Source organism: Mixophyes fleayi, chromosome 10, assembly GCF_038048845.1.
Source record: "Mixophyes fleayi isolate aMixFle1 chromosome 10, aMixFle1.hap1, whole genome shotgun sequence".
Taxonomy (NCBI): Eukaryota; Metazoa; Chordata; class Amphibia; order Anura; family Limnodynastidae; genus Mixophyes; species Mixophyes fleayi.
In genome coordinates, this window is record NC_134411.1 from 90,017,643 (window position 1) to 90,034,924 (window position 17,282).

The 17,282-nt window shown below is 42.0% G+C and overlaps 1 protein-coding gene across 3 annotated transcripts in view; it reads left to right on the top strand.

The window, feature by feature from the left end:
• The first annotated feature begins 342 nt into the window (after nucleotides 1-342).
• Nucleotides 343-17,282, top strand: part of WWP2 (WW domain containing E3 ubiquitin protein ligase 2) — a 39,223-nt gene continuing 22,283 nt past the window's right edge. Inside the window, exons 1-5 of one of the 3 annotated variants that reach the window (XM_075189115.1) lie at nucleotides 343-416; nucleotides 3,585-3,656; nucleotides 13,519-13,638; nucleotides 13,737-13,794; nucleotides 17,128-17,213. In XM_075189115.1, the coding sequence (XP_075045216.1) occupies nucleotides 3,596-3,656; nucleotides 13,519-13,638; nucleotides 13,737-13,794; nucleotides 17,128-17,213 (325 nt within the window). In that variant the 5' untranslated portion in view covers nucleotides 343-416; nucleotides 3,585-3,595. Of the gene's footprint in view, nucleotides 417-1,338; nucleotides 1,607-3,584; nucleotides 3,657-9,029; nucleotides 9,110-13,518; nucleotides 13,639-13,736; nucleotides 13,795-17,127; nucleotides 17,214-17,282 lie in introns of those variants that run through there. The other 2 variants (XM_075189114.1, XM_075189116.1) reach the window with 2 other exon arrangements.

Below are 17,282 nucleotides of genomic sequence, written 5' to 3' on the forward strand. Positions count from 1 at the left end.
TCTAGCCCCAAGTGTCTGACTGCTAGTTACAGTTCACTGCACCTTAATGCAATGTCAGTAAATGAGATTTTAACCTTGCAAGTTAAAGAAAAAATGGGGGAAAGGAAATGTTATATTATAACATGGAGTCAGCTTAGCAGAACTATGATATGACCATTAACATAATGTAGTGTAAACCAAGATTGGAACACATTAGTGCTAAACATGTCACAAGGTATCAGAACAATGGGTGTCAATGTCTTTTTGGTGAAGTCTATCAGATGTTCTGACATCACTGCCCCACCTAACATGGCGCCGCGGAGCGGACGTACGGAGACCCTCTATTTCCGGTGCACTGATAGACTCTCTTCCGGGTCAGCTGACAAAGCCGACGGTCACATGATCGAAAGTGCAGGAGGCGGAAGTGGAGGAGACAGGTAATGTCAACATAAGATTGGGGAAGAGGGATCATAGCCTGACTGACATCAGGGGGGCTGGAGATATAATACAGGGAGGAGAGGGGTGGGTCTGTTACATCCAGCTGAGGCAGGGAGGTCTGAGGCTCTCCTGCTGCTGTGGTACTACAAGTCCCAGCATGTCATGCCAGCCAAAGGGCACCTGAGACTTGTAGTTCTCTAGGGACAGCCACAGGTTCCTAGCTCTGAGCTATACTGCTGGCTGTGAGTGGGGTGTGAAGACACAGAGGGGTGGTGATCATTGTGGGGATGGGGGTCAGCAGAGGAGGGCAGTGTGGGGGGATTACAGAATAATGTGAGCTGCCCTCATTTATATGTACAGTCCCTGGGGATCATTGTCCCTGGCCATGGGGGTCATTTGCAAACTGAGTCCAGAATTCCCATCAAAGCCATTGTGAGGTTACGTGTCTACTTCTGCACCCACCATGCTAGTATCTTACGTTGGTTTGTGTAGGAAGATGTTCTATTTTGTGTAGACACTCTTGTCTCAGAGTGATGGCTGTATCTGTGTGGAGGGGGTGATGTAGGACAGCTAGGTAGAGACAATTGACCCTAGTCTGTGTGTGCCTCTCTCTGTCTGTGTGTGTGTATGTTGGGGAATTTAGACTGTAAGCTCCAATGGGGCAGGGACTGATGTGAGTGAGTTCTCTGTACAGCGCTATATAAATAAATGATGATGATGATGACAATCGTGTGACATATGAGGTGTTAGAATTGGTGAAACAAGATTTTGCATTTGTAATGTGATATTGTAATGCTGTAGAAGGGGAATAGTGCTTATTTTATCATCATTTATTTATATAGCGCCACTAATTCCACAGCACTGTACAGAGAACTCGCTCACATCAGTCCCTGTCCCATTGGGGCTTACAGTCTAAATTCCCTAACATACAGACACACAGACTAGGGTAAATTTGATAGCAGCCAATTAACCTACTAGTATGTTTTTGGAGTGTGAGAGGAAACCCACGCAGACACGGGGAGAACATACAAACTCCTCACAGATAAGGCCGTGGTCGGGAATTGAACTCATGACCCCAGTGCTGTAAGGCAGAAGTGCTAACCACTACGCCACCGTGCTGCATAGTGCATATTTATTCATATCTGGAAACTTTGGACTGAAGCAATGCTTTTTAGTAATGCAGCAGGAGGTGCTTTCCTACAAATTTCACATACTTTATTTGCTCTATGTAAATAATTGTGTGCATGTGAAACACTGTATTTAAAATCTCAAAATTAAAATGTATGAAACCTGAAATAAGGGCAATCCAGGTGTCCAATTTCTTTATGGAGTTATAGAATAGCTAAAGATAGGCGGAATGAGCAGTATAGATGTGAAATAAAAGAAAGGCCCAGGTTAGTGATGGAGATGGCCCTAGCAGATGGGACAGAAAATTACACTTTAGGATATCAACCTATTTATCTCCTGTGCATCAAAATAGATTTAGCGTCGCTGTCTAAAATGTTCTGTGTCAAACTATTATTTTGGTTTGTAAATGATCCCCAGTGTCTCTATTTTTAGGAATGTTAAATTGTATGGTAAAGCCTATTTTGTTCTGTTTGTCAGATCTCTCTTTAGTGCTATCTGTTCTCATTATATACAATGTATGCTTTAATATTTATTGAAGGGAATGGCATTTGTGAAGTTTAGCATCTCAGATTATTTTAAGCATGGAGGGAAGAGATATGACGCCCTCCGTCTGAAGCGAACCATGGTGTTGAAATATCTTTGTGTGCTACCTTAATGACTTGACATGTAAAATGCCTGTATGTTCGTATGTCAGGCTGGACTTCACCAAGGGATATATTTACTAAACTGTGGGTTTGAAAAAGTGGAGATGTTGCCTATAGCAACCAATCGGATTCTAGCTGTCATTTATTTAGTACATTCTACAAAATGACAGATGGAATCTGATTGGTTGCTATAGGCAACATCTCCACTTTTCCAAACCCACAGTGTAGTAAATATACCCCTTGGTGTTTTTGCTGTGTTCACACTTGTACTGTTGTATAACTATTAGTAAGCTTTATTGGCCCATACCATTTAGGCTTCTTGTAGACTAGATGGGACACAGTGTATAAAGAAATTATGTTGAGCCCCATTCCCCATCACTAATAAATTGTCAGAGATCACCAATACCCTATAAAGCACTTTAAACTTCACATAGTTATGGAAAAAATCTTACAAACATCTCATTAAGTACATACAAATTAACATGACATGTTAATTGCCAATGATCCACATTAATATCAAATTCTGCTCAATAACCTCACTATTATTAGTTATTGTAATAATGCATATTATTTATCTAATCTAGGGAACCATCCTCGCAGTTCAAGACATATTCCATAGGGTCTGTTTAGTTTATTTCTTCAACGTTTTTACTTTTCATTCTTGCTCCTTACACTGTAGACTTTCTCCCCCTTGTATCTCCCCATCACATGCGTGCACACTTAATTCTTTAAGTCTGCCTATTCCTGGATGGTGGTTCTGAGACTGTAGATTTAATGAACATAGGAGATGGAGGGGTATGACTGTTTAATTGGGACACATGCATTATTTCTGTTTACACAGTTTTACTGAGGAGGAATTGCTGCTCCGTGTCATTCACTGTGTTTTGAAGGTATTTTGTTATCTTGTTCCTCTGTGTGTCCTCAGTTTTGAAGTGGACAGGAATGAAGTGACCTGTAGCCATTCAGAGCTTCAGAATTCTCACAGCATCACATAGTATTTCAGGAGATGAGCTGGTCTTGAAGTCAGTGACCTGTCCTCTCATGTGACTGAATCAGTGAGGACAGGGCTGCACATGGCAGGGTCAGTGACATGATGTGAGGAGGGGAATGGAGGTAGCAGGAAGCCACAGACAGTTAAATAGTGGAAGGAGCAGAGTCTCCCAGCAGCATAGAGTATATCAGAAGACTAGGGATGTGTTAGTGAGGGCAGGGATGTATGTGACAGGGGCCGTGACATGATGTGAGGAGGGGAATGGAGACAGCAAGAAGCCACAGACTGAGATTTATATAGTGTAAGGAGCAGGGTCTCCAGCAGCACAGAGCAGTGATGTGAGGCTCGTGTCACACTGTGGTATCTCTATATGACACAACATTCATACATTGTTTTTGTTGCAGGCAGTCACAGCATGGCATCCGCTAGCACAGAACAGATGACTGATGGTCAGAAGTTACACCTTAATCTTACAGGTAAGGGTATAACCAGCACCCAGGGCACTACTGGACCCCTCATAAGTAAAACGTATATTAAACAAAATCCAGAAACATGAGAAATAGCTCAATGGCCAGGGCTATATTTACAGTAACTTGAACACAGGTCAGACTGATTGTATTTTTTTTTATTAAACCAATGAACCATTTGATTTCAGGAATTGTTTTCTCAAGGACTTAGGACATTCATTTGGTAGTATATTGGACTATACCAGTACATCTGTCTTACGGGCCTTGGCTTGGGAAAACATGGACGAGCATACACATTGTTCTTTTAATTATGTCCAGTAGTTGGAGCAGTCCCAGAAAGCATGTTGACTGCACTCTGGTATAGGTGTGTGTGTAATATATATATATATATATATATATATATATATATATATATATATATATATATATATATATATATATATATATATATTTTACATATCTTAAACCACTGCAGCATTTATAGGGGCAAAAAGGAGGATATAGTGAACGTTTATTTATCTGTTTGTTTGTTTTACTGTAAGTGGAGATCTTGATGAGTCACCGGAGACTCAAATCAAGTGGATATAAAAAGTCTACACACCCTTATTGAAATTGCAGGTGTTTGTGAAGCAAAGCCTGAAATCAGCATAAATCATTTCAGACATTTTTCCACCTTTAATGTAACCTTCAACCCCCCCAAAATAGACAATTTTTAGGAAAACGAAGTGTAAAACAAAAACTGAATACCCTGGTTGCATATAGCTGGGTACACACCTATGCAATCGGACTTCAGATTTGATTTCTGTAGCAAGTTCACAGACGTCTGAACATGCTGCTTCATGTGTACACAACCTACATGATTTACCTTCCGATCTGTGCTCTTCATCTCGTAATCATCTGCTGAAAAGATCTGTAAACTCTATAGATATCTGGCATTGTTCCATCGCTGATCGTGAGTTTTAGGAAGTTTAGAAAACCAATTTCACAGATGCAATGTCTTTTGGTACAATAACACACTCTTGCAATATCAAGCAGTCATGAATCGTGTGCACACCCTTTCCTGCTGTAGCTGTGTTCAGAGTTCACCAATCACAATGAAAATAATGATTAAAGGTAATTAGCGTACACCTGCCAGCAGTGAGTTGTGATTAACCCCAAATAGAGATCAGCTGTTCCTAGCAGTTTTCTTAGTTGCATCCTACTGGGGATAGACATGGTCCACAAGGAATTTTCTTGACATCTACAAGATCTCATTGTTCAAAGGTGACAATCAGGAGAGGGGTGTGAAACAATTTCACCATGTTCCATGCAACACTGTGTTGACTATCATCAATAAGTGGAGGACATGGGGCCCAGCAGGGACATTACCAAGATCAGGATATCCCTCCAAAGGTGATGACAGGACAAGGTGAAAACTCATCAGTGAGGCTACAGCGACATTAGTGGAGCAGCAGGAACTGGTCACTCCCTGCAATTGACAACAATGCGCTGTATTCTGCACACGTCTGGGTTAAGGAGTGGGGGTGACAAGACGAAAGCCATTTTTTTACAAAAATTTTGTTCACAAAAAAAAATACATTTAATGCCCAAAACCAGGTGGGAAAATGTCTTCTAGTGTAAAGAGACCGAGGTTGAACTTTTTGGCTTTAATTCTAAAAGATATGTTTGGCGCAAAGACAACACAGCTCATCGCCCACCATGCCTAGCGTTAACAGAGTGGGAGCAGTTTCATGCTTGGGGCTACTTCTCTTCAGCTGGGACAGGGGCTCTAGTTGGGATAGAGTGTATAATGCATAGCTCTAAATATAAAGATATGGCATGAAACCTGCTGGCCTCTGTTGGAAGGTGAAGTTCTTCATCATCTTCAGCTGTCTAACATGATAATGATCCAAAGTGCACGTCTAAGTGTGCCAAGGAATAGCTTCAGAAGAGAAAGATCAGTCTAGGAATGGCCCAAACCTAAATCCCACTGAAGACCTGTGGAATGACGTAAGGAGGGCGTGCACAGAAGATCCGGTCTCTATTTGATGCACCTTGAATGGTTTTTTTAGGGAAGAATTGGAAAGAGTTGCAAAGTCCATGTGTGAAATTTATTCAAAAGGCCTCACTGCTATAATATAAGCAAAAGGTGCTTCAACATTACTGTATGGGGTGTGGACACTAATGCAACCCCAGGGTATTGTAGGTTTTTTATTTCCTTTTTTTTCCTAAAAATTGTCTATTAGTGTTTTCAAATTGAGTTTTGTTGATGGCTAGGTGACGTTAAAAGTGGGAAAAGTTCTGACTTATCCTGATTTCAGACTTGCAATTTCAACAAGGGTGTTTAGAATTTCTATATACACTATAATTATCCCTTCTTTTCACCCCTAACAGATGCAATGCAAACTGAATCGGATAATATAAATTGTAGTTACTATTAGAACTATATTATGATGGATCTATTGGCAACAGCTTGATGGACGGTTAGGAGATATAGACAGGCACGGTGTCTACTGGAACTGTGACTTGGCTGAATATTGATGATCCATTAGGGGAAGTGAATAAAGGAACATTAAGCCTAGTGTCAGCTGCCTTCTATAACATTTATTTATAACATTTTAAAGAGCTTATATGGACTGGAGAGATTTGAAATAAAGCTGTAAATCTGTGTGTGGGGGGGACGGGGGGACTTTTTTTCCTATCCCCGCCAGACTTTCAGTTCTTTGAAATCTATTACTGGTGGTCTCTCTCTCTATATTGTGTGTAAGCTCTTTAATTTTTGCTACAGGTACATATATTGTTTGCCAGCTGGAGACCATGGTAAACCCACAAGTGTATAACCAATTAGTAGATCAATCCGTGCTACTCAAACACTGTCTTCTAGTACTGCCAGTGTCCTTCCTACTAAACTGGTCTGGTGGCTATAGATAAAGATACATTATTTACTGCTGGGGTTTGTGAACTAATTGCAGCATAAAGCCTGGCTTCAGTATGTGCCGTATATAAACATTGCACATTATTAAGGACATTTCTGAAAGTGCTGCAGCGAGGCTGAACTTCCTCTCCTTGCTCCACATCTGCTGCACCACTCTGCAAATCCCTGCACTGACTCCCTGTGTCCTCCAGAATCCAATTCAAATCTCTCACCCTTACATACAAAGCCCTCAACAACTCTACCCCTGCATACATCTCAAATCTCATATCAAAATACTCTCCCTCCCGCCCTCTTAGATCTACCTCTGACCTGCGCCTTGTCTGGTCTCTGGTAACCACCTCTCACTCCCGCCTACAAGACTTCTCCTGTGCTGCTCCCCACTTATGGAATTCCCTACCACGCTCAATCAGACTCTCCCACATCCTTCAAATCTTTAGACGCTCTCTGAAAACCCATCTCTTTTTTTGGAGTTTACCGTACCCCTGCTGATACTGCGCACACTAATGCAACCTCAAAACTGCCCCAATCTCCACCCTCACACTTCTTGTTACAGCTGTGCCCTCTTCCACTTAGAATGTAAGCTCTCTAATGAGCAGAGTCCTCCATACCCTTTGTTTTCATGTCTGCATTTTATTTGTCTATCTTGTATGTCCCTGTTTTATGTATATCCTGTTCTCCCTACCGTACGGTGCTGTGGAAAATAATATTAAATTGCAAAACATAGGCCTCCTGAAGTGGAAATGTGACAGGTTTTACAGTGATGCGTACAGCTTTGTGGGCCTAGATGGTGGCATCTGTGAGGATAGGATAGTTTGCTTCTTTGGCTAGGAAGAGCTCTCTGATCTGGGCACTCCTCACTGAATCCAGTCTGGGTGCATGAATGCACCTAGCTTTATGCAGAAAAATGTGAAACAAGATTTTTAGTTGTGTGTTGAGATTGTTTGAAATGAGAGTTTCGGAGTAGAGAAGACTAATTTCGGGATGTGTTCCCTGTTCAGCTGCAGAACATTTTTCTTCCCACAAAAGTACTTGAAATTTACATCTGCGGTCGAGGATGCTGTAAACCAGCCGTTGACCTTCTGGGCGCACTTTATACAGAACTTTGCCACCATGCACTTTTCCAGTCTGAGCCGCAATAATGCAAATTAGATGCACATTGATTTTCGGTGGCCTGTTCCCATGGCAGGATGTGTGCGGTCATCTAGAATTGCGCTAGGCCGACAGATATGGTATATGAGTAATTAGAAAACCTTGTGGGACAATCCACTCACCAGTGGCATCTCTGTCATTCCACGCTTTGCGGTTTGGTTCCTTGTGAATGGATTGCCTGCTCATAAATTTGGTCTAGTTCACAAAGGGACTGCCTCCACTGTTTGAGTCCACTTTAACAGAAGTGGGCTTCACAATTATTGCCAGCAAAACATGCCGAGATGCAAGGGCCAGCTTAGATATTCAATATCTGTTGGTGTACCTAGAGCAGTGATGGCTAACCTGTGACACTCCAGGTGTTGTGAAACTACAAGCCCCAGCATGCTTTGCCAGCTATCGGTTAGTTATCTACTGGCAAAGCATTCTGGGGCTTGTAGTTTCACAACACCTGGAGTGTCACAGGTTAGCCATCACTGTCCTAGAGGTTCCAGTGTAAATATCTTACTCCCATCATATATTGTTTATGACCCTCTTCGGTGCTCTTCACTACACTCATTTTGGTGCACCTGGTGTGGTCAGTATACAAAGCTGACCCCGTTCCGGTGGCTAGTCTACAAAGCTGACCCTGCTCTGGTGGCTAGTGTAATGGATGTGCTCACCAGCTCACACTGAAAGCAGTTGTTATTGTGACAGAGCTTGTACCAGCTGGCAATATTACTGGCTCTTTAAACTTTATGACCTGTCTCACATTATTGATGGAGGACGGGCCAGGCAATTCACAGCCAGTAACAGGTGCCAGCTGATTAAAGTTTGATTGCTTCGTAGATGCCCCAGTCACTACTTGCCCTGATTATGGGCTCCTCTGCTGGGTTTTGTTGCAGAGTGGGAAGAAAGTGAGGCAGATTAGTGAGAATTATGGGGGTGATTTGGCAATGACATTGTTACTTAAGCCTTTGCTTCTATATAGGGTTGTGTTTTCTATTACAGTCTGTACTGAAACGTAGCTATTGTCTTCGTTATTACACATACAGAACACGTCTTCTATGAATATTTGATTTTATATACATGTCTTGACGGAAGCTGCCATATTGGAACTAAATCTTGCTCTCAAGAGGCAGAAACGTGTATTTTACTTATTAATGGCAACAGCTTTACTGCAAGTTTTGTCATTCCCATATAAATCAATGTTTATTTTTTCTGTTCCTGGTGGAAGTTAATCATTTGCATGCAGTGTCATAGTGTGCCAGGGTTATTGGCAGGCTGCCCCCCCCTCACCTTACACTGTGCACACAGACATAAAAAGACACAGAGACCAAACAGCAGCTGAAGACACAGACTTTCACATATGCACAGTCTGGTGATAATCCCTGCCCATCGTTCTACAGGAATCACATAGGAGGTAGGTTTAAATGGGGACGAGCAGGGGATGTCGCCACCCAGCACCCCACATTAATTGCAGGTATTGTCCAGACGATGGATAACGCTATGATTGGCGATTTCAGAGAATGCTGAGAATCCATTGGTGGGTCCCGTATCCTCATATTAACATAAGCTTACTAATAAAAGTATTTTACTTTTTGAGCCCCTGTACTAGAACACTAGGGGGGCCTTCAATGCCCCTAGCTGACTCTGAGGATAAAAAGTTCATAAAGGAAGTAGGGATAATAAACTCATATAGGAAACAGAAGACGTGTAAATGTTTAAAGACACCTGCACAGGTGGCAAACCCCAAACAGCAATCGGATTAAGAATTAAGACCAGACACCAACTTCTAATGACTTCATCCCATGTTGTGCCCCCTCCAGTCAGACCCCACGTAGTCTAGAAGACCATCAGCTTGTGAATATAGAGGCCAAAGTTCCATGGGTTGTACATATAGGGCTTGTCCAGTGTGCTCAGTGGGTCATGTGTTGGGACACATGGAGCCAGTAATAGTAGGGACTGACACGTATTGGATAACATGAACGTGGATACACGTGCTGGTTAGAACAGTCGCTCACACACTGCTCTTTTTGTTCACTATAAAGCTGCATATTGTATCGCTCTGGGGGTCTCTTCTCAAAGCTGACTTGTGTTAGCCCTCCCCAGGTAGCCTGAGGTTACTGAAGTGAGTCAGATAGGGACACACATAATTCACAGGCTGGTGTAACATTCCTGGTCTCCGGGTTATATTCTTTTCGGCTGTGGCTGTGTCTTGGCAGAGGTGATAATGACATCTCCACAGGGAGTGCACAAGTTTTATTTCTAACAGATCGTGGCTGATCATTCACTCATCGCTGCTTAAATTAAATTGCTATAATTGGGCCCAAGTGCAAGAGGGCTAATTTCCCTTCTTACAATTCAGACTATTGACTCACCTGGATGAATAGAATTAGTGGGAATCGGTTCTTGTTTTTGTTTTTTCATACATTGATTACAAGTAGAGGCTTCTATGGACTCTACAAGCTTCCTGTCACATGGATGCTTTGGGTTTCTGCTCCAGAAATATAGACCCCCTTGTGGACAATTGTTTCCATAGCGGTCAGACCCCTAGTGACTGATGCACAATCCTCCATGGTAACTTGAATTTGAATATCTTTATTGCTCAAGCTGTTATTGTTGTTTATATAGTGATAGGTTGTGGTGAGCTGACAGCATGTCACTGGTGAGTAACCACTGACAGCTGATTCAGTGGATCCTGCTGAAATGGGATCTAGAGCAGAGATCTAGATCTGTTGTAAAACTACAACTCTCAGCAGGTTACATCAATAGCCAGAGGGCTGAGCCTTGTGTAAGCGTGATATAGATTAGGGGACACCAATGGAACAAGTATTGGGTCGGTGAAGTTAGCCAGCTCACCCTGTGGCATTAGAAGCTGAAATAAGAAAGTGTTGCATGGCTGAGTGCTTTTATTTCATTTACAAGGCTGCAGGGAGCTTTTATTTGCACTTTACCATCTACCATTTGGGTGATGTACATAATCCACTAGGATATAAACTGTTTAACAAACTTCCTGGAGGGAGAGGGGGGAGGTTTCCTTCACATTGACGTTCTGATCCAGGCATTAAAACCGGGAGCAGTGGTGGGAGACTCCTGGGGGGCCATCGTGAGAGTTGGTGTAGCGTTTTTTTGTCCAGATTGCTGTGAAATTTATTTGCGTCGCTAATCTCTGCCCCATTTCCTACGCTTTAGGGTGACTTGTGAGGTCTTGCCACCCAGCTCAGGTGGGATGCTATGGCTGACATCCGTATTTTGTGAGCCACAAGGGGTTAACCGGGGCCATGAAAAAGGGAGGCTTTGTTCCCCCCCCAAATAAAAATATAATTGGCTTTCGTTCTCTGTGCAGCGAGAGCTCCACAAACAGCAGCAATATAGTGGTTACAGAGCATTGCTGTGTGTTTGGGAGTGGGGACAAAATGCCCCTCTGTGTCTTGCACCCCCCCTCTCTCCAGGCTGTGTTTATTTAACTTCAGAAACAGAGAGGTGTGTGTGAGGGAATGAGGGGGGTGGGGGCTAATTCCCCCAATTTGATCTACCTTGTAAAAGCAGGAGAGTCTGCTCGGGGCAGCCCGACTTCCTCCAAGTCATTAGTGTCATTAGAAGAGGGGAGAGGGACGCACAATGGGCTCTGTGTGCGTGTGAATAAGAGCCATTCACTGGCACGTGACGGCCCCCCAACACAACGCACAATACACACACTATACACCTATATCATTATCTGTATACATTCTGCTTTGTACACGGTCCTGTACATGTAAATACACATTAATGCACGCTCACAGCTCCTTCATGCGTGCAACACACCAACAGCGATGTTTGCATTAAAAGCCACACGTCACACAATTATCCCACAGATACCACACGCTGCGACTTGTAACATTTTGCAGATGCTTTGAGTAAATGTTGGACGTTGGAATGATACCATCATTATCCAACCGCCTTGCACAATTACAAATAATTCTGTGCACATTGTCCAGTAGTGCGACAGTGGGGTACACGGTTTTGGGTTGGGATTCTTTCTGCAGCCCTGTTTAAGTCATGAGGGAAATGTTTATTAAGGAGTCTCAAATCAGTTGACAAAATCGTTGTACAGGTTATTCATTATTATTATTTGTTTTCTATATTTTTCATTTAAATCTTTCACAATTTTGTTGCTTAGAATGTTTAAAATACATCAAGGGACTGAATGACGCCATCTTTCAAGGAACGGAATGCACAGTGTTTTTATAAAGACTCCACTGTGTACAGACTCAGAGGTGACTTTTCATGTTTTCGTCCATAGTCCAATTCAGGTGGGCAACACGGTGGCTCAGTGGTTAGCACTTCTGCCTCACAGCACTGGGGTTATGAGTTCAATTCCTGACCATGGCCTTATCTGTGTGGAGTTTGTATGTTCTCCTTGTGTTTGCGTGGGTTTCCTCCGGGTGCTCCGGTTTCCTCCCACACTCCAATGACATCCTAGTAAGTCAATTGGCTGCTATCAAAATTGACCCTAGTCTCTCTCCCTGTCTCTCTGTGTGTGTGTGTGTGTATGTTAGGGAATTTAGACTGTAAGCTCCAATGGGGCAGGGACTGATGTGAATGAGTTCTCTGTACAGCGCTGCGGAATCAGAGGCGCTATATAAATAAATGGTGATGATGAAGTGAGTCAGTGAAAACTGCGTTTTTAAGGCATACCGATATATGTGTGGTATTATTCCTGCATGCCGGGGTAAGGTGGGATTAGGGCAACAGGATTGCCTTGTAATTCTGATGCAGTTGTCCTGGGTCTAAAATGCACGATTCCCCGATTAAATCCACAAAGGGGTGAAAAAGTTTGTTTTTTTCAGTCTTGAAGGGATGAGTGCGTCTCGCTCTTTATTAAAGTACAGTGCACAAGGCTGGGACCCCCATTAGTGATCCCTCACTATACATTTGCAAAACAGAAGAGGTAGCATAAAAAATATAAAAGTAGACTGTACCAAGACAACAAAATATGTATAAATTATGCTTTTGGGATGGGGGAGGGTTCCTACATGTTTAGAATATGCTGGGATGTTTTAGCAGGATTCAGGATAATGTTAGAGCTTCAGCTAGATGAACAATTAGAGCTTGAACTTGTTTGGGTCCTGCACTAGATCTGAGGTTTAAACCTTGGGGTAAATTTGGATTTACAATTTAGGTTAGTGTAAGGGTCAGTATTAAAACCATGATGTTAAAGAATATTTCCACCCAAAACAGCGAATTCAGTTTTGGGTGAAATATCAGAGGGAGGTGTTATATCCCTTTCTAAAATGTTACTTCGTTGGGATCCAGCGTTTGTGACCCTCACCAGAAGTAGTACCACCGTAGGTAACAGTCGACTCCAGTTGTTACATTATAAAGGTCTCTCTTTCCTGACCAATCTGCTGTGGAATGATTAAGTGACAGTAATTTTCTAGTTGAGAATCCAGCCGAAGCTCAAAGTACTGGAGCCGTACCAGCAAATGGCAAGATTCACATTCAACAGGACAGATAGCACCCTCCCTGTTATACTGGATGTAGTCCTGTCGTCCACAAGGCAAAATGATCTTTTTATTCTAATGATATTATCTAGCACAGTTTTGTACCATGCAATGCTGATAGTGTGACTAACAGGTAATGAATATTGTTTGCATAGGTCTCTGTTTAAAAGCTTTTCATGTACAATATCATGACTGTGTTTGTATGTATTTCTTAAGATATTTTTACAACATGTAAATATACATTTATTTTGGACAATACAAAAAAATAAGGCATGCATAGGCATATAACCCATGGAATACAGCTCACTGTGATCTATAATATAATATATCTTTCTGTGACTTCCAGTGAAAAACACTCCCTTGCGACTTAACCTGCAGACGGAGCACAGCGGCAGCCTGGAGACCAACGGAGAGCCGGAGACTGACAGAGGTGACCCGACTCCGGAACTGGGATCTACTGATAACGGTAAGACCTGTACACTCTGCCATGTATCACCACGGTACTGACTCAGAGCGCATGTCCATCTTCCGGTCCCTTCTGACCCGCCCGGTTTTATTTTGCAGAAGCCGCAGAATTCGAGATGATCTTTGAGAATGGTCACTTTGCTCTAGACAACGTCAGGTTTGTGCAGCTAGTTACTTGTATTTCTTTTTATAATGTAGATTGTGTATCACGATCACTACATTGTATCACCTTGTATACTTATCTCTATCACAAAGACTTGCTCATTCTTCAGAGGCTCTGATGGGTTTAGATGCCAGTAAGCCGTCAAAACAGCAACGGAATGTTAGGAACGATTTGTTCATGTTGCTTTACCTGCAATTAATAGTTTTATATTTTTTATGCTTTTTTTGTTTTCAATATAGAATGGGCTGTCTTGTAATATCATATTGGATTAGCTATCATTTTTATTTTATGAGCATTAAATGGAGGAAAACTTGCAAAGTCAGAAAAGAATACGCTTTTCCTAAATTCTTCCCATAATTACTTATGGGCTAATACATTAAAAAATTGTCATAGAATCTTATTTATTGATGTGTTATTAAATCTCAAATATAAGGTAATGCAGTATGAAAAGATATATTGGCAGCACAGTGGCTTATGGTGGTGCCATTGTCCTAACCCTAGGTTGTCCATCCCCAACAAACCCCAAATTTGATCAATTGGATTTGGACTGGGTGAACAAGTTTGTGTTCAAACAAGGTGCAGTGTCAGACCATTCTGACAAACAATCAAATTGTCTGACTTAACCAGCCCATAGGAGGGCGGCTTAACAGGGAGCCTGGTGGCTCAGTGGTTAGCACTTCTGCCTCACAGCACTGGGGTCATGAGTTCGATTCCCGACCATGGCCTTATCTGTGTGGAGTTTGTATGTTCTCATCGTGTTTGCATGGGTTTCCTCCTGGTGCTCCGAAAACATACTGGTGGGTTAATTGCCTGCTATTAAATTTCTCGGTCTGTGTGTGTATATTAGGGAATTTAGACTGTAAGCTCCAATGGGGCAGGGACTGATGTGGCTGAGTTCTCTGTTCAGTGCTGCGGAATTATTGGCGTTGCTGATGATCATATATTTATTCATAAAATCTAATAGAAGTGGGCCACCAATCCAAAGGTATTGCTTTGCAGATATGCCTTTTAAATAAAAACCTTTTGGTAATATATGAGACAGATCTTATAGATTTTGTTTGTTTTTTTAAAACCACTTTAGAGATATGGTACCAGAAATATCTTATATTACATCTTTGTAGTTTGGTATCGTCTAATTTTTGACTACCTCCCTTTTCTGTCTTTTTGTCTGCGAGTCATTCCCAGGCTTCTCCCAGCCCCCCTCACGTGGTGGTCTCTCTCATTTCACACTCCCCTGTAGAATGTGTGGTAGGATTCTATCTCTGAGGTGCTATCGCTTAGGTCATTGTTCCTTTCACCCAGTTACCAAAACTCTGCCTGGTCACATGCAGAGAACAGACAAAGGGCCGGGACGCAGTTTCTAGCTGCAGCCGGCCCTCACTCGGTATACTTGCCCATCTTATACAAGGCTTCTGTGCATACTGATAATTACAGTACATTCCTGTCCTTTTGTTATCGTGCGTCTTTAAAGGGCCGTAATACAAATGGGTATAGTAAGGAAAGACAATTTAACAAATCCACCCACATATCTAACATGTAAATGTTTCCAGACCTTGAGACGTTTGGCATTGTATTGACATGTGGTCAATCATGTTTGTCTACAGGTTTTAGTTCTTCTGTAGGTTTACTGACAGGATGGCTGAGATGTTTTGAAAAAAAATACTTCATTACTCCCTACAGATTAATCTGAAATATATATATATATTTTTTTTTAACTGTTTTTTTGAGAGCATTGAAATCACAACAGTAAAGTAATACAGGAGCATATAGAGAGCCTACACACAGCACAATTTGGTGACAAATCTTCTAATCACATAAATTAAGGTGATCCGAGATTAATTTAGGCGTGATGCTAATTTGTGATTTGAGGCGGACAATTTTTTTTTGTGGGGGGGTGTATCAGAATGTAGCAATGTGTTCCAGATCTGAAATATCTTTTGGTTCTGACAACTTCCTAAAACCTTAATTGTTATTTATAATTAGGAACTGGTAACATCATTGAGGCACTTCATGGCAGCCATTTTGTTTTACCTCGGACCTACTGTACCTCTTTGTTCCCGAGAGGTGTAACTGTTTCCTAATGAATTGCCCGGCTGCATTCTCAAAATGTTTCCATTGCTAGTAGGCCTCAATTGTACTATACGAACCGCTGTTCTAGCATTTAGGGGTATATTTACTAAACTGCGGGTTTGGAAAAGTGGAGCTGTTGCCTTTAGCAACCAATCAGATTCTAGCTGTCATTTTGTAGAATGTACTAAATAAATAACTAGAATCTGATTGGTTGCTATCGGCGACATATCCACTTTTTCAAACCCACAGTTTAGTAAATATACCGCCTAGAATCTTTATTTCCCCTGGATTGATGGGGTGTGTGGAAATAGGCGCTAAGTGTAGTAAATTGAAACAAGGGACCAAGAGGTGGATAACATGGATGGAGGACGTTCATGTCACAAGAGTCCTGCTTTTCTACGCGGACATAAAAGTCATGACACCGGTCATTGATCTGAGCAGTATGGTTATTCCAGATTACTGTGACTCTTTAATTGATGTCCTGCATATTGGGGGAGAGCAGTGCACATATAGGGTGTCATTTTTATGTTTGGATTGGTTTCGCTGCATTCAGACTGTTTGTGACACCAAGGCCGACGTTCCATCACTGAGAGGACAGGACCTGCCAGTCACTACCTCACACAACTGGGGCCGGAGCTCGCTGAGTTTTTCTGGCACTTTCCTGCTGTCAAAAGTAACTCCAGTCAGACCTATTATATTTAATTGCAGGGATGGGCATCCTTTCCCGCATTACTGATGAACTACATTTCCCATGATGCATAGCAAGCATCATGGGGAGATTTAGTGTATGGAGGTATAGATTAGTCACAGCTGGAATTCTGATCCTTACCTGTCCTTGTTTTATTGGGCAACTTGTAACCCTGAATATTGTGTCTCGTGTACAACGGGCACAGTTACTTACTGTATTTACTAACACGTAATTGTGGAGTTTGCTCTGTATGTTACTTACATTGTGTCTTTTGTCCTAGAGAGTTTGATATGTCATCGTAAGGCTGGTATCCCCCACCCATAGCAATATGCTGATCTTCTCCAAAGTCCTAACCGGTTATATGTCTTGTTATATGGCTGTCTGTGCTTAGTGTCAAACCTGTATACTTATGTAATGTTGTCTTGCTCATAAATGTATTTCAGTTGTACACTGACCCTCTGTTCCTGTTGCTATTGGCACCGGTTATTGAACCTATGTTTTGCTTAATATAGTACATTTCAAAATGCATTTCAAAATGTTTCATTTTATATTTACGTTTGAATACACAGTGACTACAACGCGCTGCCGCAAGACACCGAGAACGGCTCCCTCCAGCCACATAAAAGCCAAATGGACCCAAATGACATCACTGTGGGTGAGTGACATTTACTGAGAAAAAACCAAACCTAGGACAAGAATGTATGTGCAGATTAAACCATAAACA